Below are 27,394 nucleotides of genomic sequence, written 5' to 3' on the forward strand. Positions count from 1 at the left end.
AGACAAACGTGATGCTATAATGTGCATAGCGATAATTTGTTCTTAATCTGATCATCTTGTCAAATGTTTTAGCCGAAAATTGATCATTTATCATATAATACAGAAAGCCAATTGTTAGAAAGAAGTTGTTGCATCTACGGCCTGTTCTAGTCTGTGTTTCTATTTTGGGTTTTAAAGGGCCAAGGGAAGATGTACTAAGCCTTGCAGAGAGATAAAGTACCACCCAATCAGCTCCTGTCATTTTTCAAACACAGCCTGTAACATGGAAGTTAGGAACTGGTTGGATTCTTAATCTCTCACCACAGCACATCTCCCACCAAGTAGGGAGGAGGAGAAACCTTTTCACCACTGCAGGTGGCCATGCAGGCTGTCCTCCAAGGGTTTCAATGATTTCCCAACACTTTCTGCTGCAGGGTTTCAAGAGCTGTCACCTATCTAAATCAGCGCTAATAGAGAGATACAATACATACAGTACACTACAGTACAGCTGGCTACACATGGGTGACCAGGAGAACCAGGCAATAGATCTGGTTGCTCAGTTCTTGGGCTGAGAACAGTCACAGCTTCTAGTGCAGATGGAAAATGATCCCATAGGACTTGTGGAAAAGTTTTTATAAATGTCACCCACCACCTGGCATAAATGTCTATATTATCACAAACGGGATAGGGATGGTGGACGGTAGACCAGATTAGGCAGAGATCCGGCAGACTAGGGTGAAGAAGTGGAGTATTTGGAGCATTGGAAGTTGAAGGGAGGGAGGGAGGGAGAGAAAGAGCAGGGTTAAAGACAGACCAGTCTAACTGCAGTATTAAAGAGAGATTGTAGAGAGGAGGATTGCAGTAGTCATTATGTAAAGTAGTTACATTCACTTAATAAGCCTATCACACTGCCGCAGGGTCAAGGCTCCGTTTGAAAGGAACCCAGGAATCCAACCCAGGCAGCGAGCATTGTTGGTCCCGGGAAGGACACGGATTACGCGGGCTTAAAACCAGTGTTCAGTCCTGGTGCTGGACCCAGGATTTTGGTGTGAATGGGGTATAAGTCTGGGGGCACTATATGGAGGGGTATGGGGGTGCAGTGTGTATATAGGGGCAGTATACGGTGGGAGGTGCAGAATATGGAAGAGGATGGGGGTGCAGTGAGTATATGGCAGGGGGTGGGGGGGTACAGTGTACATAGGGAGGGAGAGAGAGAGAGAGTGAGTGTGTGTGTCCATGTCCCAAACGGATCTCCATCGGGCACCCTTCAGTGGCCTCTGGTGGCACAACAGAGTTGACTATATTAAAAATAATCTGCATCTCTCTCACCACTGTCCCTATCTGCCCCTACCACTCCACTCTCTCCCCAGTCCCTATCTGCCCCCTCCAGGTCCTATCTGCTCTTACCCAACTCTCCACAACCCCCCCCCACCCCCCACCCAATACCTGCCCCCACTCTCTCCATAGTCAGCAAGTGTGAACCAGTCAGATTAGTATTATTAATATTAGCAGCAGCAGGTTAGGAAGCTGTAACATCTCCCTGCAGTATCACTTTCATTTTCAGCTGTGACAGTCATTTGGTCAATGTGGTGGCCTCTAGTGGCCCCCGGTGCACAATACAGAGCCGAGGAGCAGCCTTAGCCTTTTATTATACAGGATGCATTGTACTTCTATTTTATAGGAGCACTGCCTCCCAGTACATTGCAGTACTCAGTGCCATAGAAATGGGGGCAGAAAAGGACATGACATTCACACACAGAGACAGAAATATAGGGATAAACGACGTACTAGGTCCACCTACCTTAATAGTTACTTTAAGAGAGGTCATAACCAGATGAGTACATTTATCTGTCCAGTTATTTACAACATGCCCCCCTAGTACTAGCACAGCCTGGGACACAGCATTCTTCTCCGAGGCATTCAGGCAAGATGAACAGGCAACTAAAGGCTCATACGTTACTCTTGGGGAAAGAAAATAAGAGTTACATATAATATATGCTACAAGTACATCACTGAAATGTGTGCTAGACAATACATAATGTATGGCAGAAGTGATGAGCAATGAGACTCTAACGTCTGATGAACTAAATCTCCCAGGATGCCGTTCAGTAAAGGCCAAGTGCTGATTATTGCAGCCCTGTGAGTACATTTGTTGTGTGCATCAGAAATGACTTGTGTCTCCTATGAGGAGTGTTGTCTGAACAATATTAGTACACTGTCAGGCTGCCAACTGTACCATTATGTAATAAAACACTCTACAATCCTTGCCCCAATACCGGGACCAAAACAGCTGCATACACGTAATAATTGTTAATTTTTTAGTATCGCAATTGCTGCACTTTTATGAAACGCACTGTATTAAATGAATGGAATTATTCTGAGGGGAGATGTATCAAAGTATGGAGAGAGATAGGGGTTTGTGTACTGAGACTTGCAAAGAGATAAACTACCAACCAACCAGCTTCTGTCATGTTTCAAACCCAGCCTGTGACATGACAGTTAGGAGCTGATTGGTTGGTACTTTATATCCATCCATTTTATCTCTCTCCAAGGCTCAGTACATAGGCCCTCATTCCGAGTTGTTCGCTCGCTAGCTGCTTTTAGCAGCATTGCAAACGCTAGGCCGCCGCCCTCTGGGAGTGTATCTTATCTTAGCAGAATAGCGAACGATAGGTTAGCAGAACTGCTACTAAATAATTCCCTGCAGTTTCTGAGTAGCTCCAGACCTACTCCTAGACTGCGATCACCTCAGTCCGTTTAGTTCCTGGTTTGACGTCACAAACGCCCTGCGTCCGGCCAGCCACTCCCCCGTTTCTCCAGCCAATCCTGCGTTTTTACCTGGCACGCCTGCGTTTTTTAGCACACTCCCTGAAAACGGCCAGTTTCCGCCCAGAAACACCCACTTCCTGTCAATCACACTACGATCACTCCAGCGATGAAAAAAAGTCGCTCGAGCTTGTGTAAATCTACAAAGTTTTGTGTGAAAGTACTTAGCGCATGCGCCCTGCGTACCATGCGCATGCGCATTTTCCACCTAATCGCTGCGTTGCGAAAAACGGCAACGAGCAAACATCTCGGAATGACCACCATAGACCCCAAAAAACCAAGAACTCAGGGGCAGATTTATTAAGCCTGGTGAAGTGATAAGGTTGAAGGTGACAAAGCACCAGCCAATCAGCTCCTAACTGTCAAGTTACAGGCTGGGTTTGAAAAATGATAGTTAGGAGCTGACTGGCTGGTGCGTTATCACCTTCCGCTTTATCACTTCACCAGGCTTAATAAATCTGCCCCTTTATTCCTAACTGTTATTTATTAAACACAGCCTGTAACACGACAGTGAGAAGCTGACTGGCTGGTACTTTGGGTCTATTTACTAATTAGCCTTGGATGGAGATAAAGTGGACGGAGATAAAGTACCAGCCAATCAGCAACTACCTGGCATGATACAGACTGGGTTTGAAAAATGACAGTTAGGAGCTGGTTGGCTGGGACGTTATCTCCGTCCAAGGTTTAGTAAACAGACCCCTAAATCTCTTTCCACTTTATCTCTTCCCAAGCTTTGATACATCTACCCAAGCGTTGCACCAGTCACAATGTGAATGGACCTTGGGGGATTTCAGCACAATGGTAATCAAAAAAACAACAACAACAACAACTAATAATAATAAAAATGATGTATGTAGCAGGTAGATGATCATTTAGTAGAAGACAGATAATAAACAGATAATAACATAATGGTAATGAAGAAGCTCTTACCTATACTTGCTATTGTAGACACCAAATGTGACTTTGTCCCCAGATGTCAGGGTCCTCGGAACGGCATTCTCCATCTTCTCTTCATTAATAAAAGTGCCATATTTTGAGGAGTCTTTAATAGTTAGAACAGGAATCACGTCCGCTCGCCCCTGAATGAATAAGGACAGGCAGCACATGTAAAGGCTAGGAAGCCTGGCTTAGTACAGACCCTACCACACAGTATACAGGGCTGTCCCGTGTGTCCCAGGCAGTGACAAGCCTCACCACTAAATACTACATGTTTATCAACGCAATAGAATACCGTTTACAAGGACTTCTCTCTGTAAATAGGTGGTCACAGCCTTAGTATGTATGTTGTGTTCTATAGTCACGTCACAGGAACATCCGTTTGTTTTCCTTTTCCCAAAAATATGAACCACTGGAAAAGCCATGGAGAGACCATAATCTACCATCGCTGCCCTCTACACTAGGACATACGCCTTTCCCATTTCCTGTAACAGCTATCTTGAAGAGCTTTGGTTTTCAAAGATTAAAAGGGGCAGATGTATTAACCTGGAGACGGCATAAGAAGTGATAAACTAGTGATAAGTGCTAGGTGATAAACGCACCAGCTAGTCAGCTCCTAACTGTCAATTTACATATTGGAGATGATTGGCTGGTGCGTTTATCACCTTGCATTTATCACTTCCTTATGCCATCTCCAGGTTAATACATCTGCCCCAATATATTACATTCCATCACCCATAGTTCAAGGGATAAACCCAATGCAAAGTTCTAGATTATGATGATACGCGGTCATTGAAAAACAAACTTTCCCCTGGCTATCATCAGGCCAATATATTAGTGACTGCCAAGACTTTATGTGGTTGCGGCTCATAACTGCCATGTCACAGGCTGTGTTTGAAAAAATAAGAATTTACTTACCGATAATTCTATTTCTCGTAGTCCGTAGTGGATGCTGGGGCCTCCGTCAGGACCATGGGGAATAGCGGGCTCCGCAGGAGACAGGGCACATCTAAAAAGCTTTTTAGGTCACATGGTGTGTACTGGCTCCTCCCCCTATGACCCTCCTCCAAGCCTCAGTTAGGTACTGTGCCCGGACGAGCGTACACAATAAGGAAGGATCTTGAATCCCGGGTAAGACTCATACCAGCCACACCAATCACACCGTACAACTTGTGATCTGAACCCAGTTAACAGTATGATAACAAAACGAAGTAGCCTCTGAAAAAATGGCTCACAACAATAGTAATAACCCGATTTTTGTAACAATAACTATGTACAAGCATTGCAGACAATCCGCACTTGGGATGGGCGCCCAGCATCCACTACGGACTACGAGAAATAGAATTATCGGTAAGTAAATTCTTATTTTCTCTAACGTCCTAGTGGATGCTGGGGACTCCGTCAGGACCATGGGGATTATACCAAAGCTCCCAAACGGGCGGGAGAGTGCGGATGACTCTGCAGCACCGAATGAGAGAACTCCAGGTCCTCTTTAGCCAGAGTATCAAATTTGTAAAATTTTACAAACGTGTTCTCCCCTGACCACGTAGCTGCTCGGCAAAGTTATAATGCCGAGACTCCTCGGGCAGCCGCCCAGGATGAGGCCACCTTCCTTGTGGAATGGGCATCTACATATTTCGGCTGTGGCAGGCCTGCCACAGAATGTGCAAGCTGAATTGTACTACAAATCTAGCGTGCAATAGACTGCTTAGAAGCAGGAGCACCCAGCTTGTTGGGTGCATACAATATAAACAGCAAGTCAGACTTTCTGACTCCAGCCGTCCTAACTATATATATATATATATATATATATATTTTTAGGGCCCTGACAACGTCTAGTAACTTGGAGTCCTCCAAGTCCCCAGTAGCCGCAGGCACCACAATAGGTTGTTTCAGGTGACAACGCTGACACCCCTTTAGGAAGAAACTGGAGACGAGTCCCAGTTCTGCCCTGTTCAAATGGAAAATTCTAATATGGGCTTTTGTAAAACAAAACCGCCCATTCTTTTTGACAATCGCCTGGCCGAGGCCAGGACTAACAACATGGTCACTTTCCATGTGAGATATTGGTCAACAGCATGGTCACTTTCCATGTGAGATATTTCAAATCCACAGATTTGAGCGGTTCAAACCAATATGATTTTAAGGAATCCCAACACTATGTTGAGATCTCACGGTGCCCCTAGAGGCACAAAAGAACTGTATATGGAATACACCCTTTACAATCTGGACTTCAGGAACTGAAGTCAATTTTTTCTGGAAGAAAATCTACAGGGCCGAAATTTAAATCTTAATGAACCCCAATTTGAGACTCAAAACACTCCTGTTTTCAGGAAGTGCAGAATCGACCTAGTTGAATTTCCTTCGTGGAGCCTTCCTGGCCTTACCCACGCAACATATTTTCACCACATGTGGTGATGACGTTGTGCGGTCACCTCCTTCCTGGCTTTGACCAAGGTAGGTATGACCTCTTATGGAATGCCTTTTTCCCTTCAGAATCCGGTATTCAACCGCCATGCCGTCAAACGCAGCCGCGGTAATTCTTGGAAAAGACATGGTACTTGCTGAAGCAAGTCCCTTCTTAGCTCCCCAGGCCCTTAGTCCTCTGTGAGCATCTCTTGAAGCTCCGGGTACCAAGTCCCTCTTGGCCCATCCGGAGCCACTAGTATAGTTCATACTCCTCTATGTCTTATAATTCTCAATACCTTGGTTATGAGAAACAGAGGAGGGAACCCATACACTGACTGGTACACCCACGGTGTTACCAGAACATCCACAGCTATCGCCTGAAGGTCTCATGACCTGGCGGAATACCTGTCCCGTTTTTCGGGCGGGACGCTATCATGTCCACCTTTGGTCTTTGCCAACGGTCCACAATCATGCTGAAAAACTTCCCTATGAAGTTTCCACTCTCCCGGGTGGAGGTCATGCCTGCTGAGGAAGTCTGCTTCCCAGTCGTCCACTCCCGGAAAGAACACTGCTGACAGTGCTATCACATGATTTTCCGCCTAGCGAAAAATCCTTGCAGTTTTGTCACTGCCCTCCTGCTTCTTGTGCCGCCCTTTCTGTTTACGTGGGCGACTGCCGTGATGTTATCCCACTGGATCAATACCGGCTGACCTTGAAGCAGAGGTCTTGCTAAGTTTAGAGCCTTATAAATTTGCTCTAAGCTTATTTATGCAGAGAGAATTCTCCAGACTTAATCACACTTCCCTGGAAATTTTTTCCCTGTGTGACTGTTCTCCAGCCTCTCAGGCTGGCCTCCGTGGTCACCGGCATCCAATCCTGAATGCCAAATCTGCGGCCCTCTAGAAGATGAGCACTCTGTAATCACCACAGGAGAGACACCCTTGTCCTTGGATATAGGGTTATCCGCTGATGCATCTGAGGATGCGATCCGGACCATTTGTCCAGCAGATCCCACCGAAGAGTTCTTGCGGGAAATTTGCCGAATGGAATTGCTTCGTAATAAGCCACCATTTTTACCAGGACTCTTGTGCAATGATGCACTGACACTTTTCCTGGTTTTAGGAGGATCCCGATTAGCTCGGAGAACTCCCTGGCTTTCTCCACTGGGAGAAACACGTTTTTCTGGACTGTGTCCAGAATCATCCCTATGAACAGTAGACGTGTCATCGGAAAAAGCTGCGATTTTGGAATATTTAGAATCCACTCGTGCTGACGTAGAACTACTTAAGATAGTGCTACTCCGACCTCCAACTGTTCTCTGGACCTTGCCCTTATCAGGAAAGCGTCCATGTTTCCTTTTAAGAAAAATCATCATTCCGGCCATTACCTTGGTAAAGACCCGGGGCGCCGTGGACAACCCAAACGGCAGCGTCTGAACTGATAGTGACAGTTCTGTACCAGGAACCTGAAGTACCCTTGGTGAGAAGGGCAAATTTGGACCTGTAGGTAAGCGTCCCTGATATCCAGTGACACCATATCGTCCCCTTCTTCCTGGTTCGCTATCACTGCTCTGAGTGACTCCATCTTGATTTGAACGCTTGTATGTAAGTGTTCAAATATTTCAGATCTCACCGAGCCGGTTGGCTTCAGTACCACAATATAGTGTGGGATACTACCCCCTTCCATGTTGTAAGAGGGGTACTTTGATTATCACCTGCTGGGAATACAGCCTGTGAATTGTGTGAGGGGGAGATGTCTCGAATTTCCAATGTACACCTGGGATACTACATGTAGGATCCCGGAGTTCCCTTGCGAGTGAGCCCCCTGCGTACTGAAACTCTTGAGATGACCCCCTACCGCACCTGAGTCCGCTTGTACGGCCCCAGCGTTATGCTGCGGACTTGGCAGAAGCTGTGAGGGGCTTCTGTTCCTGGGAATGGGCTGCTTGCTGCAGTCTTCTTCCCTTTCCTCTACCCCTGGGCAGATATGACTGGCCTTTGCCCGCCTGCCCCTATGGGGACGAAAGGACTGAGACTGAAAAGACTGTGTCCTTTTTTGCCGATATGTGATTCGGGGTAACAAAAAGTGGATTTTTCAGCTGTTGCCATGGCCACCAGGTCCGATGGACCGCCCCTTTATACGGCAATACTTCCACATGCCGTCTGGAATCTGCCTCACCTGACCACTGTCGTGTCTTCGTCTGGCAGATATGTAAATCACAATTACTCTTGATGCCAGAATGCAAATATCCCTCTGCGCATCACGCATATATAGAAATGCATCCTTAAAATGCTCTATAGTCAATAAAATCTTGTCCCTGTCAAGGGTATCAAAATTTTCAGTCAGGAAATCCGACCAAGCCCCCTCAGCGCTGCACATCCAGGCTGAGGCGATTGCTGGTCGTAGTATAACACCAGTATGTGTGTATATACTGTCATGATATTTTTCAGCTTCCTATCAGCTGGCTTCTTGAGGGCGGCCGTATCTAGAGACGGTAACGCCATGTTTTTATAAGCGTGTGAGCGCCTTATCCACCCTAAGGTGTGTTTCCCAACTCGCCCTTACTTCTGGCGGGAAAGGGTATACCGCCCATAACTTTCTATCGGAGGAACCCCACGTATCATCACACACTTCATTTAATTTATCTGATTCAGGCAAAACTACAAGTAGTTTATTCACACCCTACAAAATACCCTTATTTGTGGTACTTGTAGTATCAGAAATATGTAACAGCTCCTTCATTGCCCTTAACATGTAACTCGTGGCCCTAAAGGAAAATTACGTATGTTTCTTCACCGTCGACACTGGGGTCAGTGTCCATGTCTGTGTCTGTCGACCGACTGAGGTAAATGGGCGTTTTTACAAGCCCCTGACGGTGTCTGAGACGCCTGGACCGGTACTAATTTGTCCGCCGGCCATCTCATGTCGTCAACCGTCTTGCAGCGTGTTGACATTATCACGTAATTCCATAAGTAGACCATCCATTCCGGTGTCGACTCCCTAGAGAGTGACATCAACATTACAGGCAATTTGCTCCGCCTCCTCACCAACATTTTCCTCATACATGTCGACACACACGTACCGACATACAGCACACACACAGGGAATGCTCTGATAGAGGACAGGACCCACTAGCCCTTTGGGGAGACAGAGGGAGAGTTTGCCAGCACACACCAAAAGCGCTATAATGTATATAACAACCCTAGAAGGTGTTGTTTCTATATATGCGCTCTTAATATATCATTATATCGTTAATTTATGCCCCCCTTCTCTTTTAACCCTGTTTCTGTAGTGCAGTGCAGGGGAGAGTGGGAGCCTTCCTCACCAGCGGAGCTGATCAGGAAAATGGCGCTGAGTGCTGAGGAGAATAAGCTCCGCCCCCTTTTCGGCGGGCTTTTCCTCCCGGTTTTTTAATAACTGGCCTGGGTTAAAATACATACATATAGCCTTAATGGCTATATGTGATGTATTTATTTGCCAAATAGGTATTTATATTGCTGCCCAGGGCGCCCCCAGCAGCGCCCTGCACCCTCCGTGACCGTGTCAGTGAGCCGTGTGACAACAATGGCGCACAGCTGCAGTGCTGTGCGCTACCTCTCTGAAGACTGTGAAGTCTTCTGCCGCCTGTTTCCGGACCTCCGTTCCGCCGTCTTTCTTCAGCGTCTGTAAGGGGGATCGGCGGCGCGGCTCCGGGACGAACCCCAGGCTGACCTGTGTTCCGACTCCCTCTGGAGCTCAGTGTCCAGTAGCCTAAGACTTCAATCCTCCTGCACGCAGGTGAGTTGCCAGTCTCTCCCCTAAGTCCCTCGTTGCAGTGATCCTGTCGCCAGCAGGAATCACTGATTAGAAACCTAAAAAAAAACTTTACTAAATAGCTCCTTAAGAGAGCCATCCAGTTTGCACCCTTCTCGGACGGGCACAAAAACCTAACTGAGGCTTGGAGGAGGGTCATAGGGGGAGGAGCCAGTACACACCATGTGACCTAAAAAGCTTTTTAGATGTGCCCTGTCTCCTGCGGAGCCCGCTATTCCCCATGGTCCTGACGGAGTCCCCAGCATCCACTAGGACGTTAGAGAAATGACAGTTACGATCCGATTGGCTGGTACTTTATCACCGTGATATTTATCACTTTTCAAGGCTTAGTACATCTGGCTCTTAATGGTTTAAACACTATAATCCATTGACCTGCAACCCACCACCCTGGAGTGCCAAATGGAGACCAAGTGCTGGCCAGGACGGACAGTATCTGTGGAGGCAGCACACAGTGGGGGGTCATTCCGAGTTGATCGCTAGTTGCTGACAGGAGTTTCATCGTTGGCGGGAATCTTTACCATACGGACAGAGTTCTTTTGGAGACAGGTTCCGGAGCCGTTTTCTCCTCCCCATTTGATACATCTTAAGGTCCATGCCTCACGGAAGTCTGGTAAACCCCCACCTTGATTATTTACTTTGTGATGTGACTTTTTAATTCAATTGAGCAATATACGAGGCGTATATACCACTTCTATCTGGTAAACCTCCATCTGTACCATTCACGTATATTGCCTTATTTTATGGTTTTATTATTTGCAACTTATTACATTTTCTTGTATTGAACGTATTACACTATTTGTGGAATATTTTTCCGTTCTATATGGATTCCGCGCGTATGCAATACGTATAAAGTCCTACGACAGAAAACCTATGAGGGAAACATATCTTAAGGTCCATACTTCATTGAAATCTGGTAAACCTCCATCTTGATTATTCATCACATGGTGTGTGAACTTATGCACATATACTTCCAATAGGCTTCAATACAAGGCTTTTTTACACTACCTATCTGGTAAACCTCCATCTACACCTTCAAGTGTCTATTGCCTATTGTATCATTTTCATTGGCTTATTGTACCTAATTTTGTTATACGGAACATATTACACTATTTTTGGAAATATTTCTGTTTTTTTATATATGGATTTCGAGTTCATGAAATACACAGAAAGCTTCATGAAAGAATATTTGTGAGGGAAGTACAATCTGCTTATTTATGCTATTCTAGCGCACTTTAGCTGGTCTAAACCTTTTCATTCACGCTAGCTGCTTTCGTTCGCTGCGCAGCGATCAGGCAAAAAAAGGCACTTCTGCGCATGCGGCGCAATGCGCACGCGCGTCATACAATTGCAACGAACGATGTCGTTTCACACAAGGTCTAGCGAAGCTTTTCAGTCGCACTGCTGGCCGCAGAGTGATTGACATGAAGGGGGCGTTTCTTGGTGTCAACTGACCGTTTTCAGGGAGTGTTCGAATAAAACGCAGGCGTGCCAGGGAAAACGCAGGCATGGCTGGGCGAACGCAGGGCGTGTTCGTGACGTCAAAACAGGAACTGAACAGTCTGAAGTGATCGCAAGCGCTGAGTAGGTCTGAAGCTACTCTGACACTGCACAAAATTATTTTGTAGCTGCGCTGCGATCCTTTTGTTCACACTTCTGCTAAGCTAACATACACTCCCAGTGGGAGGCGGCATAGCGTTTGCACGGCTGCTAAAAACTGCTAGCGAGCGATCAACTCGGAATGACCACCAGTATCCGGTCTCCCTGTGTTAGCAATCTACCCCGAGATATATGGGAAGGGGGAGTAATATAAGGAGCACAAAAGTGAACATTATTTATGAAACAAACAAATTATGTAAAAGCTGTGTCCTCATACATTTCTGCAGTCACGCCAAACAGCCCCTCTTGCCACGCCAGGTTGTGTGCGATGCTTCTAGCATTGGGAGTCTATTTTGCTTATTTTTTGCCGATAATGCATCTTAGTTGCACAGTGAGGCGACTAGAATGCACGAGGAGACTCTGCTGATTAATCCGACATATGAGACTTGTATATCTGTGTGCAACTGAGTCTATGAATCTGTACACAAAGTGCTGCATTGTAGCAGTGGGTTCAGTATAATTTACCGACGGACACAATACAGACGGTCATAATCCCGACAGCCACTGACAGACAGTCAAAATACAGACATGCATTATGCTGACATTTCAAAATACCTACATAAAGTTTTCTGTGTCAGTGTCGACATGGACTCCATGTAAGTGTACCACGTCCGCTCGCCATGCTTCGGGCACACTATTATATTCCTCCTACAGGTCCACAGGGATGGTAAAGTATGAACAAGTCTGTTTTGGGGCGAAAATTCCATGTCGGCATTTCAAATATCGTTTTCTGACTATGTCTGCATTTTGTACATGCCGGTATAATGAATGCCGGGATTTTGATCGTGTCGGTATTCTGACTGTTGGTAAATGGCTGTCGGGATTATGACCGTCGGTATTGTGTCCGTCGGTAAATCAACTGCCACCCGTAGCAGCTGCAGCTTTTTCCCAATACAAGTTCTGTTCTGCTCCGTATACAGACTCAGGGGGTCATTCAGACCCGATCGCACGCTGCATTTTTTCGCAGCTGTGCGATCGGGTCTGAACAATGCATGAGTGTGGCGCGCAATGCGCAGGCGTGTCAGCCTCCGTCACCGGCCGTTGCCATGCAGCGATGAATCTAATGAAGAAAGCAATCGCACCGGCGATCGCAAGAAGATTGACAGGCAGAAGGCGTTCGTGGGCGGCAGCTTACCGTTTTCTGGGAGTGCCCGAAAAAACGCAGGCGTGCCCAGCCGTTCCGGAGGAGGATTCCTGACGTCACCACCTGTCCGGATCGTCGCAGCGGCTGAGTAAATCCTGGGCTGTGCAGAAACTGCACAAACTTTTGTTTGTGCAGCTCACTGCACAGCCGATCGCACCCCTGCACAGCGACTACCCCCTGCCCTGTAAGCGGCGATTACCTGGTCACAGCTGTGCAAAAAATAGCCTGCGTGCGCCCAGGTCTGAATTAGGCCCTCATTCACACACAATATATAAGTATCACACTAATCAGCACAGTCTTTTATTCGCATTGCTTTGTGACTAAGATGCATTTTTGATATCAGCAGAGTTGGACGGGACCTGGTGGCTCACTCTCGCCAGGCATCTCATACTGCATGGCGTATTGAGGCTAGATGTATAGGATCCGGTCGAGAAGCCGACAGTCGTAATACAGTGCTGACGCTAGAATCCTGACACCACTCGGAATGCCGACACCCGCATCCCGAACAGGGTCACAAGACTGGTGCCAGGATCCCGTACGAGCGTCTGCCTGCCACTCTGACAGGAAAGCCGCGAGGGGGAGGGTTAGGCTTCAGGCCAGAGGGGTAAGGTTTAGGCTGTGAGGCGGGGGGAGTTGGGGGGGGGGGTGGGGGGAGGGAAAGGTTTAGGCACTCCCTGGGAGTGTTAGGCTGCGAGGGGGGAGCAGTTAGGTTTAGGCTGTGAGTGTAAGGGGGGGGGGTAGGTTTAGGCACCCCCGGGGAGTGTTAGGCTGCGGGAAGGGGGGGGGGGGGGAGGTTAGCAGTTAGGTTTAGGGTTAGGTATGAGGACACATCTGTATAATAATAGAATGTAAATCTGTCTGCAGCCTGGAGGGGGGGACGCTAAAGCCTTATTCATGTTACACGCAGCTGTCATACAACGCACACACACTTCTGTATTCTGATCACTCGAACTAACCAGGTTGGAGAGAGAGTGGCTGACCGTAAACGTGGCATGGATTCTGCTAATAGACTGATCATCTTCAACCAAAATTGTACAGTTCTTGCGCCCCACGACGTAGCTAGCTTCGGTGAGAAAGTGATAACGCTGTCCTGTAAAAGAGAAGAAAAAAATAATTTTCAAAGAACAAAGATACTTTAAGAAATATCGAGGGACATAAAAAGTTGTATAAAAAGTTCTGTAACCAAAGAAAGAAGAGATTTTATTCCCCACTTTGTACTGGCAAATGTCTGAATCTAACTTGTTGCTATGGGTTATGGACATCACTTTTCCTGTACATCAGTTTTCCGTCATTGTGTTTCCCATCATAAAATCACTAGACAAACTATTATGGGGTTCAGGCTGTTGTATCTTCAAAACTAATAATAACTTAACAATTCTATAATAGTATTACAGCAGGTTTAATACAGAAGTGCTACTCACTCTTAGGGTGTGTACACACCAGAACGTCCGGCAATCACGCCGATTTCCCTTCGCCCTGCATGGGTATAGGTCGTTGGGTCGACTCAACCTAGGTCGACAGTCATTAGGTCGTCCATGGAAGGTTGACATGCATTAGGTTGACAGGGACAATAGGTTGACATGGTTATTTTGTCGACATGTACTATGTCGACATGTCAAAAGGTCGACGTTTTTTTTTTTTTTTTTTTACTGTTTTTGGCATAATTTTCTTTGTAAAGTGATGGGGAACCCCAATTAGTGCACTGTGTCTCCTTGCATGGAAAGCGAAAGGTTACCGTTCCAATCGTAGTCCACGTGAATCATTAAGTATGAAAAAATCCAAAAAATTAAGATAAAAAACAAACAAACCTCATATCGACCTTTTGACCTGGTACATGTCGACCTAATGACTGTGTCGACCTAATGCATGTCGACCTTCAGTGGTGGACCTAAAGACTGTCGACCTAAGCTGTGTCGACCTAACAACCGTATCCCCCCTGCACCATGCCATATTGCTGGTACACACTAAGTGATGTAATGAACAACGGAACGACATCTCGCTGCACGGCCAACTGGAAGATGTGGCATGAGACCTGTCGGAGTGTGCAATCACAGGTACACAATACGGCAAACTGAGCCGATATCATCTAAATGTGTACCCAGCATTATTTAACTGATTGAATGACTGACTGACTGACTGATTGTACGATCAGACAGAAAAACTAGAGTTTAAAACAAAAGCCTAAAAATACTGTGACCAAAACGGACATCTTTATTTAGGGTTACTGCAATACTGGCTGTCACCTCAAAATTAGGGCCGGATGAAATGAAGTCCGAGTTAACCGGAGGTGCGGGTTCCCAGCTGAACTCGGATGTTATTTTTTAAAGTGGCAATCGTATACAAGGCAAATGATTGTTGCTTTAAAAAAAAAACGTCAGAGTTCGGCCCGTAACGTGCACGTCCGGCCAACTCGAACTTCATTGCATCGGCCCTTAAAGTCCAGTGTTCAAATCTTGCCAATGTGTTACAGTGTAAATTTTGGTAACCAAACATCTCCAATTTGCCTGAGCACAGCTGTGGGCTGCGAATGGAAGAGTGGAGATGTTGGGCTGCGATGGAAGATTGGAGATGTTGGGCTTCGATGGAAGATTGGAGATGTTGGGCTGCGATGGAAGATGTTGGCTGCGATGGAAGATTGGAGATGGCTGCGATGGAAGATTGATGTTGGTGGTCGTGAAGGACATTAATTCCGATGGCTAGTCAATCTCCCCCAGAATGAAATGAATAATGCATTGATATTATAACTACAGTACTGTATGTATGGTCTATGCCACAGCTCTTTCTATTTTCTCTTGGGCTGTTCTAAAGCACAGAAAAAATTGTGGTGCCATATAAATACAATTACATTATATTAATCTTAAATTCATTCTGTGACCAGCACTGTAAACATAACAGCAAAGGTCTACGAATATCTAATACTAAACCAATACACTAATAATAGGCTGTCTCTCCAGATATTTTAATATTTTTAAAATGTAAATAGCTTCATTTTATCAAAGTTTTATATCTCTTACTTATTCCTTGCATAACAATCATTTAGAAATAGATGACGGCAGCTTCATACGATATGCTGCAATCTAACTTTCCTTTCATGCAGACAATCTGAACATCTGGTAATTCATTCATGGAAGCTGTGGATCTCCTGACAGCTCAATGCAGAAGACAGGAATAAAATATCCTTAAGCCTCTGCTGAGACTGTTACTAAAAATCCATTACAGCAAAGGAAGAGCAGCCAATGTATGATTATATTGGCCCGAGAGAACTAATCTGGGTGACAGTATAATAAATACTGTCCCTGACTGTGAGAAGCTGTGATATAGGGGGGCATTTACTAAGCAGTGATAAGAGCGGAGAAGTGAGCCAGCGGAGAAGTTGCCCATGGCAACCAATCAGCACTGAAGTAACATCTATAATTTGCATACTATAAAATTATACAGAGTAGCTGATTGGTTGATGGGGCAATTTGTCCACTGCCTCACTTCTCCGCTCTTATCACTGCTTAGTAAATGTTCCCCTTAGTACCAATTGTATGCTAATCCGTGCTGTGGAGTCAGGGGCAACTCACACACACATTATAGAGCACACACACACACACACACACACACACACACACACACACACACACACACACACACACACACACAAATAGAACTTATACAAACACAAACACACCTAGGGGGAGTTCAATTTGTCAGCATAAATTCAAAAAATCCCGCTGCCAAAGGGTTTTACTATTCAATTGGAGGATAGGACATGAGACGTGGTGATTTCTATAGAAATCACCACATCTTTTCTCTTGCACCTCCAGAGCAAATCTGATTTTTCCTAAAATCGATACTTGTAGGAAAAATCATTGGTACTTGCTCTGAGACCCCAGTGAAACCCCCGGAGAATCTTTTCCTCCAGTGCCAGGATCCGGAGTCTTCTGCAGTAGGGGGATTATGTGAGGTATGAATGCCCCCCCCTCATGGAGGCAGCGGCGCAGCCCTTGTGCCTCACAGCAGCCCCCTCCTCAGTGCCAAGATGGAGCAGAGACCACCGTACATGCAAGTATCCTTTTTTTTATTTTACTCGCGCCGTGGGGTCTTCCACACTGAAATCTATGTGAAATTTGTATTTTTGTTATTGGATACCATGGGTATTGGGAGAGTGCATACTAGAGATGAGCGGGTTCGGTTCCTCGGAATCCGAACCCGCCCGAACTTCATGTTTTTTTTCACGGGTCCGAGCGACTCGGATCTTCCCGCCTTGCTCGGTTAACCCAAACGCGCCCGAACGTCATCATGACGCTGTCGGATTCTCGCGAGACTCGGATTCTATATAAGGAGCCGCGCGTCGCCGCCATTTTCACACGTGCATTGAGATTGATAGGGAGAGGACGTGGCTGGCGTCCTCTCCATTTAGATTAGAAGAGAGAGAGAGAGATTGATTTGAGACAGAGACACTTGATTTACTGGAGTTTAGGAGTACTGTAGAGAGTGCAGAGTTTACTAGTGACTGACCACAGTGACCACCAGACAGTGCAGTTTTATTTAATATAATCCGTTCTCTGCCTGAAAAAAACGATACACAGTGACTCAGTCACATACCATATCTGTGTGCACTGCTCAGCCCAGTGTGCTGCATCATCTATGTATATATCTGACTGTGCTCACACAGCTTATAATTGTGGGGGAGACTGGGGAGCAGTGCCAGTTATAGGTTATAGCAGGAGCCAGGAGTACATATTATTAAAATTAAACAGTGCACACTTTTGCTGCAGGAGTGCCACTGCCAGTGTGACTGACCAGTGACCTGACCACACTGACCACCAGTATAGTTAGTAGTATACTATATTGTGATTGTCTGAAAAAGTTAAACACTCGTCGTGTGACTTGTGTGGTGTTTTTTTTTTTATTCTATAAAAAACTCATTCTGCTGACAGACAGTTTCCAGCAGGTCCGTCATTATATAATATATACCTGTCCGGCTGCAGTAGTGATATATATATATATTTTTTATATCATTATTTATCATCCAGTCGCAGCAGACACAGTACGGTAGTTCACGGCTGTAGCTACCTCTGTGTCGGCACTCGGCAGTCCATCCATAATTGTATACCACCTACCCGTGGTTTTTTTTCTTTCTTCTTTATACATACATACTACATCTCATTATCAACCAGTCTATATTAGCAGCAGACACAGTACAGTAGTCCACGGCTGTAGCTACCTCTGTGTCGGCACTCGGCAGTCCTTCCATAATTGTATACCACCTACCCGTGGTTTTTTTTTCTTTCTTCTTTATACATACATACTACATCTCTTTATCAACCAGTCTATATTAGCAGCAGACACAGTACAGTAGTCCACGGCTGTAGCTACCTCTGTGTCGGCACTCGGCAGTCCATCCATAATTGTATACCACCTACCCGTGGTTTTTTTTTCTTTCTTCTTTATACATACATAATACATCTCATTATCAACCAGTCTATATTAGCAGCAGACACAGTACAGTACGGTAGTCCACGGCTGTAGCTACCTCTGTGTCGGCACTCGGCAGTCCGTCCATAATTGTATACCACCTACCCGTGGTTTTTTTTTCTTTCTTCTTTATACATACATACTACATCTCTTTATCAACCAGTCTATATTAGCAGCAGACACAGTACAGTAGTCCACGGCTGTAGCTACCTCTGTGTCGGCACTCGGCAGTCCATCCATAATTGTATACCACCTACCCGTGGTTTTTTTTTCTTTCTTCTTTATACATACATACATACTACATCTCTTTATCAACCAGTCTATATTAGCAGCAGACACAGTACAGTAGTCCACGGCTGTAGCTACCTCTGTGTCGGCACTCGGCAGTCCATCCATAATTGTATACCACCTACCCGTGGTTTTTTTTTCTTTCTTCTTTATACATACATACTACATCTCTTTATCAACCAGTCTATATTAGCAGCAGACACAGTACAGTACGGTAGTCCACGGCTGTAGCTACCTCTGTGTCGGCACTCGGCAGTCCGTCCATAATTGTATACCACCTACCCGTGGTTTTTTTTTCTTTCTTCTTTATACATACATACTACATCTCTTTATCAACCAGTCTATATTAGCAGCAGACACAGTACAGTAGTCCACGGCTGTAGCTACCTCTGTGTCGGCACTCGGCAGTTCATCCATAATTGTATACCACCTACCCGTGGTTTTTTTTTTCTTTCTTCTTTATACATACATACTACATCTCTTTATTAACCAGTCTATATTAGCAGCAGACACAGTACAGTAGTCCACGGCTGTAGCTACCTCTGTGTCGGCACTCGGCAGTCCATCCATAATTGTATACCACCTACCCGTGGTTTTTTTTTCTTTCTTCTTTATACATACATACTACATCTCTTTATCAACCAGTCTATAATAGCAGCAGACACAGTGCAGTACGGTAGTCCACGGCTGTAGCTACCTCTGTGTCGGCACTCGGCAGTCCGTCCATAATTGTATACCACCTACCCGTGGTTTTTTTTTCTTTCTTCTTTATACATACATACTACATCTCTTTATCAACCAGTCTATATTAGCAGCAGACACAGTACAGTAGTCCACGGCTGTAGCTACCTCTGTGTCGGCACTCGGCAGTGCATCCATAATTGTATACTAGTATCCATCCATCTCCATTGTTTACCTGAGGTGCCTTTTAGTTGTGCCTATTAAAATATGGAGAACAAAAATGTTGAGGTTCCAAAATTAGGGAAAGATCAAGATCCACTTCCACCTCGTGCTGAAGCTGCTGCCACTAGTCATGGCCGAGACGATGAAATGCCAGCAACGTCGTCTGCCAAGGCCGATGCCCAATGTCATAGTACAGAGCATGTCAAATCCAAAACACCAAATATCAGTAAAAAAAGGACTCCAAAACCTAAAATAAAATTGTCGGAGGAGAAGCGTAAACTTGCCAATATGCCATTTACCACACGGAGTGGCAAGGAACGGCTGAGGCCCTGGCCTATGTTCATGGCTAGTGGTTCAGCTTCACATGAGGATGGAAGCACTCAGCCTCTCGCTAGAAAAATGAAAAGACTCAAGCTGGCAAAAGCAGTAGCACCGCAAAGAACTGTGCGTTCTTCGAAATCCCAAATCCACAAGGAGAGTCCGACTCCAATTGTGTCGGTTGCGATGCCTGACCTTCCCAACACTGGACGTGAAGAGCATGCGCCTTCCACCATTTGCACGCCCCCTGCAAGTGATGGAAGGAGCACCCGCAGTCCAGTTCCTGATAGTCAGATTGAAGATGTCAGTGTTGAAGTACACCAGGATGAGGAGGATATGGGTGTTGCTGGCGCTGGGGAGGAAATTGACCAGGAGGATTCTGATGGTGAGGTGGTTTGTTTAAGTCAGGCACCCGGGGAGACACCTGTTGTCCGTGGGAGGAATATGGCCGTTGACATGCCTGGTGAAAATACCAAAAAAATCAGCTCTTCGGTGTGGAAGTATTTCACCAGAAATGCGGACAACAGGTGTCAAGCCGTGTGTTCCCTTTGTCAAGCTGTAATAAGTAGGGGTAAGGACGTTAACCACCTCGGAACATCCTCCCTTATACGTCACCTGCAGCGCATTCATAATAAGTCAGTGACAAGTTCAAAAACTTGGGCCGACAGCGGAAGCAGTCCACTGACCAGTAAATCCCTTCCTCTTGTAACCAAGCTCACGCAAACCACCCCACCAACTCCCTCAGTGTCAATTTCCTCCTTCCCCAGGAATGCCAATAGTCCTGCAGGCCATGTCACTGGCAATTCTGATGATTCCTCTCCTGCCTGGGATTCCTCCGATGCATCCTTGCGTGTAACGCCTACTGCTGCTGGCGCTGCTGTTATTGCTGCTGGGAGTCGATGGTCATCCCAGAGGGGAAGTCGTAAGACCACTTGTACTACTTCCACCAAGCAATTGACTGTCCAACAGTCCTTTGCGAGGAAGATGAAATATCACAGCAGTCATCCTACTGCAAAGCGGATAACTGAGGCCTTGACATCCTGGGTGGTGAGAAACGTGGTTCCGGTATCCATCATTACTGCAGAGCCAACTAGAGACTTGTTGGAGGTACTGTGTCCCCGGTACCAAATACCATCCAGGTTCCATTTCTCTAGGCAGGTGACAATGTCTATAATATTTGTCCTATTAAAAACACGTTAAAGGTTAAAGAACACAGTACGCAATTGGCGTAAAAAGTACCGCAAGGGTACTCCCTTAACTATACACCTTAAGGAATGTACTTATACTGTAAACCTCTGTGTAGTGGGAGAGTGTAGATGCAACACAGTATAACCTTATTACCTTTAAAGCTGTTCGAGCGTCACTGACGCTCTGAGATTACTTAATACTATAAGAAATACACAGATACCGTGCTCAGGGTCCAACGCCTAAATATATATTATGAATGATATACTTGCAAAAGAATTTAACACAATACAAGTCATACACTACAATATAACATAGACTACCTAACCAGATAACTACACGGGAAATACAATACAATACAATTACGTTTAAGGGAAAATAAGAGGGGAAGAGAAGAAGAGAGAGAGAGAAAGAAATGGCTCACAATAACAAGAAGACAAATATGATTGCAGAGAAAGCTTACACATGTGAGGAACAATCGCTGCGCAGTCAGTCAATGCTGAGAATCTTTGTTTAGAAAGTACTTGAGCTTACCCATGCTGCCTGTCCCTATATACACAACACCCAGCAACACAATTGTCCCTACAATGCCGCATGGGGCAGAAGCTAGACTCCATTTTGGGAAAACTCCACTTGATTCCAAAGACTACACCACATGGCTGAAAGGGGGAGGGGAAAATACCCGGCAGCAGCCATTTTAGATTTGCAGGTCCAAACACATGGCACTCTCTACTACACCACAATCACATAGCAGAAAACACAAGACTCCATTTTATTCCAAAATGTCCAAGCCTCAAAACAATGCATATGTTCTGATTTTACAATTCCAAACAATCTAAATCACCTTTCACAATTTCAATCCAACTTCCTAGAACCATCTTATTAAATCTCCATAGGCAAACAAATACCACAAATGCTATGCTACAGGTTGTCTAATGTTCCACTTCATCACAGACTTCACAGAGTATTCAGCACAAACAAGTTACAATCACACAGCTGCGCAAGCCTCACCATCCCCAAGCCATTTGTTTCTCCAAACCAACCACTCTATGCTTACCCATCATTCCACAACTACCCCACCACAAAACACACATTTAAAACTACTCTATGCCAATCAGCCATGAGATATTGAGATTATGGTACTTAGCCTTTCGTAAGGAGCCTGGTGATGATCCAGCCATGCTTGCTGTGTGTCAGGTAGCTGTGTGAGTGAGTGAGTGAGCCCTGTGATCTCCAGTGGGTATATCATACCCTCATTCCAGCTGTGGGGGTGTGTCAACAACAAGATGTGTGTGTGTGTCCCTCACAGCATGTGAGCCAGCTGCATCAGTGGCCTTGGTTATGCAAAACAATGGGTGATGACCGACACATTCCTGTCTTGTGGGAAGCTATTGTTTGGCGAATACTGTCCCACTGTCCACTCTCAGTTGAGACAATGACATCTCAGCAATCATTCTTCTGTATACAAATCCAGCCCCATTTCGTAAACACAGGTGTTGGCCCTCCTCATTGAGTCTCAAAGCTCAGTGTAATTAAAGGCTATTGTACTCTGTCTGCGGGAAAGATACTGATTCGGAATACAATTAATCTTCAATTACTATTCCTGTGCTTTAGCTATGCATATGAAGATGTGAAGCCCTCACAACATGCAAACTATTGTTTGGGGGATCTCTAAGGTCAAAGAGCCATTTGAGACCCACTGATACCTGTTGGACTCAGGGGAATATTAACTTATAAAATACATTATATGGTTGAATTATGTAACGATTGAGTCGCACGCTGGGCACACAGAAACTCTACCGTAAATGCGCATACAGTGCGCCTGCGGGTGCACGTAACAGCGGGTATGCGCACGCACGGGAGAGCGCCCGCATGCGCAGCGCGGACATGTATGAGGTGCAAATATGGCAGTGTGCATAGTGATATTTTTCTGACTTTGACAGTCCACTCTTTGGCAGTCAACAATAACTGCCACTTCCTAAAACATTTCAAAAGGAGAAAAATATATGTCAAGTGTAAATACATTTCCATGGTTGGGTTGGGGAGGAGAAAGAGAAGGTGTGAAAAGGGTATGACCTAGTGAGATAGCAAAAGCATGTGTGTATGAATCCATGTTTGGGGGGGTCATGTATCATCGTGCCGTACGTGTTTTAAATCAAGCTTCGAGGTATTGCGAAGTATACATTTGAATTCCTTCTTATCCCGTATTAAGGGTCTGTGGATGGGCTGTCAAACTCTACCGAGCTCTTTTCGGCTGTGGTTGCAACAAAATGGGGGAGCACATTTTAGTTGATGACACATGAATGGGGGAGATATGTGATTGCTGATATCTGTGCCTGTATTCCCTATTGACTATGTGTGTCATTACCTGAGGGTTGTAGAAATGAAGATAAAGAACACTTATGGTAAATGCAGTGGTATTCTATGTCAGGTTAATGTACATTTGTCGATTGAGGTCTTGTTCGGTGTCTGTTGAATGCAGTCTTCTTTGTGCTTTTGCCCATTAGGTGCGAGCAAAAGCTGTCAATGTCCATAGATTTACAAAAGTGTTGGGCTAGCGTAATTTTAAAATTTCTAGGGAAACTGGGGATCCATGGCATAGTTCATCAAAAATCTGTGTATAAGGTTGTCAGAACTTCTTCTTTAATCCATCTGTTGTCTGTATATCGGCTCATCAAATTCCTCGTCCAAGTGGGTCTTTTTACCTTGGAGGAAAACGGAAAAACAGGTGAAAGAAACGGACCGTATAATCGCATTTTCATTACATCATTGTTTCTACCGTTGGGTCATAAATCAAGTCCATTGGGATTACAGTTTCCTCACTCCTTAGACTCATTACCTCAGGTAGTACTTTTCCAATATAACACAATCCTTCAGAGTTTGGGGCAAGCCACTTATACGCCTTCCTCCCGCATATGAAATATGCATCATCGGGGAGAACATATGGGACGGAGTAGGACATAACCATGTTACACATCTTCCATGTGAAATCTCCTAATCCTAATTCTCCCATCTGCTTAGTACACGTATCAGTTTGTACGATATGTGCACAGTATCCTAGGGATACCTCTCCAACTCTCGTAATCCTATTTCCTAAGGTATACCTATATCGGAAAGATTTTCCTCTACTGGCTATGTGGCGTATAAGCTCTGTATCTGTAGGCTTTCTATCTGCTCTATGCGAAAAGGTCATGGTTTGGTTACTCCATGACACTTCCCAATTTCCCGGCTTTCGGGGATTGGAGATGTTAAAACCTAATAGGGACCTATCCACATGGTATTGGTGGAGCTTCAAACTAGGAGGGCTGGAGATATTAAACCTCCTGTCCACCGGCCTCCCACCCTTTAGCTCAAGTACCTCCCCTACCGTTAAAGGAAATGGTACTAGCCCTGATTTGCTATGACCTTGAGGTGCTTGAGAGCATACCCAACAATCTGTTTTATTTAACACATTACCCACTAAGGAGTGATAGTCACTCAATGGATGCCGGTCCGTATGGATATTAAAACTGGATTGGCATTTCTTAATGCACCCATCCTCAACTACGTTGTTACAGAGCCTACAGATACAGTTTTCTTCAGCTAATAATCCTTAAAAGAAAAATGTTTACAAATAACATGGCTGCTAGATCGTTTCCGGTACTCGCCTTTGCTTGGTGATTGGGTTGCTATTGGAAATTTACACCTCCATCTTTATCATCAGGACCTTTCTGGATCCTTTCACGACCTCACTGATACTCTCACCGAAACAGACTGCTCTGGTCAACATCATGGTCAACAGGAAAATCCATATCACAGTCTCTTGGGGCAAGTCCATCTTACAGGAGGAGAAAAGAAGAAATTTGTAATGGGGTACAGAAAATCAGTTTGAGGGGGAAGAGAGACTTGTTACGATAATAAGTTCTCTAGTCTTGTTGTTCTTCTTGTTCTGCTGTCTTCTCAAAGGTGCTGTCTCTCAGTCTTCCAAACGAACATTCTGGTGATGCAATATTCCCTCCAAACCAGCGATCTTTCTGTAAGGAGCAAAAATCTTGCATTACCATTTGTCTAACTGATGGGTGACATACCATCTTTAAAACATGAAAACATGAGTGAGAAGAGAGAGAAAACAACAACAGCAAAAAAAACAAAAGAGAGAGAACAATTTATATGCATGTGTATATTACTTAAATCAACAATAGCCATCAATAGGAAAAGAGAAAAAAAAAACATTTTTCAAACATTTTAAAACATTGTCAGATCGTCAGGCTGTCATCTCTACATGTCCAATGGTTTCTTTGCGCCGTCCCTCCCCCCAGCACCATACTCCACTTTCTGTATCTGGCCAGGATACATTGATGCGGATAGGTCATGCTGGGGTTTGGTAGACTTCTGCAAAGACCAAGCGGATATGCAACGTTTGAGTCCTTACTAATAATCGTCAGAGATGGGGAGATAGAGAGAGAGAGAAAAAAAAACATTTCACAGATACATTTACAATGTTTCACCTGGTCATTCCTGTGTCTTCAGGGAATGACCTCCCAATTTATTAACCGTTACCTCAGGCTTACCATCAGTTCTAATGATCACCTTTCCTGACTACATATCATGAGTGTGGGCCAAAATTCTTCCTATCTGATCCCTGATTATAATTTGGTGTGTCATTACTTTGCTCATTTCTTGGTCTAGGGGGTCTGACTTTATGTGGGCTATTACAGTTGCTGGCATAATGCCCTTCTCTTTTGCAAAGATCACAAATCCTTAAGTTCCTCCATGTGCCAATGGCCTGGGGTTTTGGTTGATTTGATGCCTCCTCAAACGCTTGGATGCTCATCACCATCAACCGCTTTCCCTGTACTTCTCTGACTCCTTGGATACCATGATTATGTCGTTGTCTAGGGGGTTCATATACCTTCTGTGAATCTTTGATCATACAGTTAGATCTTTCCTAGGATCTGGGTAATCAGACATGATTGATCTCAATTCTGTCCGGGACCAGGGATGGCGCATTGCACTGTCCTTGACGGGAATGGTTCCCTGATCGTCAGTCTTCCCATTGGGGACTGTGATCACCCTGACAGGACTAAACTCAATTACATCACCTTGTTTTGGTCTTACAATATGGGGTACATTTGTTTGTGCGTGATATAAAACATTGTACGTACCTGTGGACACGACCTCACCTGACCCTCCGTTAGGGGGTTTGATTATTGCCTTTACCAATTTGGTCGCGTCCACCTTGATGTCTTGTAGGATGGCTTCTGGAAGAGGTGCCGACATCGTTCTGGGCTCACTTTCTTGTTGGTAATCCTGAGGGAAGTTTAACATGGGGTGCGACTTGCACAGGTTAACATTTGTAATTTTTACACTTTCATTTTCATAAACATTATTACATTTAACACTTTCATTCTTAATACAGTTACTAAGTGCATTTTTATCGTACAACATTGTGCCATTTCTCTGCAACCATAATCCTCTCCATTGCCATGTCTCTCCTCTCAAGATGAAAGTTAGGTAAGTCAATTAAATCTCTTTGTAATTCACCTTCCTGTTGCCATAACTGCAAATGATCATAATGCTTGATTCGTCTCTTTGCTGATTTAATGAGACCTATCCTTCTCCTTAAATTCGTTAACACTTCTAGGCTGAAGCTACCTACTCTTGGGAATTTCTCCCCGTCATGTCTAGTCATTCTCTCCCATTCATCACATAAACTTTCTGTGTGACTTCCGTATTTCTCACACATTACATACCTTGCCGACCCAATTGGTCGGTTCACTGAATCAACCCGAACCGAGGTTGATCGCCCCCTACCTGAACAAGTGGCCCCCATAGTTCGAAAGTGTTGCTTTATTCAGCCAACCCTTACGCAAACCAAAATGTTCAAAATAGGCTGACGGTGGCGGTTTACCGAGTACCCCACTCACTCGCCCACGCCGACCAATACGACCTGATCACACCGATATGGTGCTGGCGTACTCGACCTAGGGCCCCTGCGACCTGAACCTCTATTTACTGGAACCTGTGAGGGTGATCCGAAGAACACTTACTCTTTCCAGTAACTATTGGTTGCTGGATAGTTCCTGAGTGAGCAGCGAACTTCCCTTAAAATAAAAAAAAATTTACACAAATCACGTTAGAATGTACAAATAGCGTTTGTGACCCCTTTACTCTAATGGTACTAGGTCAGATTACTAACTAATGTACACAATTACGTGCGGTACAATCGTTTAGTGCACAAGCAACTAATCTTATGTACTGAGCGACCAACGGAATCGAAAATTTCGGCTGCGAATTCCTTCAGCCAGAGCTTATATGGCCTATATGGGTGTTGCACCAACCCTTTCTTGGTGTTGTGCCTGTGGACTGTATAGCGGACTTCCTTGTCTGCTGTACCTAAACCTGCTGGTCTGTTATGACCTCCTGGTCTGTTACAGTATGACCTCCTGGTCTGCTACACTCTAATGCTCAAATTGTATTTCTCTATCGTCCTAA

General features: G+C 45.1%; 1 protein-coding gene across 1 annotated transcript in view; it reads right to left on the reverse strand.

Annotated features, from left to right (window-relative positions):
- Window positions 1-27,394, reverse strand: part of NBN (nibrin) — a 161,520-nt gene that overhangs the window by 119,063 nt on the left and 15,063 nt on the right. Inside the window, exons 2-4 of the mRNA XM_063924075.1 lie at window positions 13,720-13,853; window positions 3,736-3,884; window positions 1,781-1,940 (exon numbers count right to left, since the gene is read on the reverse strand). Coding sequence (XP_063780145.1) covers window positions 1,781-1,940; window positions 3,736-3,884; window positions 13,720-13,853 — 443 coding nt within the window. The remainder of the gene's footprint in view (window positions 1-1,780; window positions 1,941-3,735; window positions 3,885-13,719; window positions 13,854-27,394) is intronic.

The sequence above is a fragment of the Pseudophryne corroboree genome, chromosome 5, assembly GCF_028390025.1.
Source record: "Pseudophryne corroboree isolate aPseCor3 chromosome 5, aPseCor3.hap2, whole genome shotgun sequence".
Classification (NCBI taxonomy): domain Eukaryota; kingdom Metazoa; phylum Chordata; class Amphibia; order Anura; family Myobatrachidae; genus Pseudophryne; species Pseudophryne corroboree.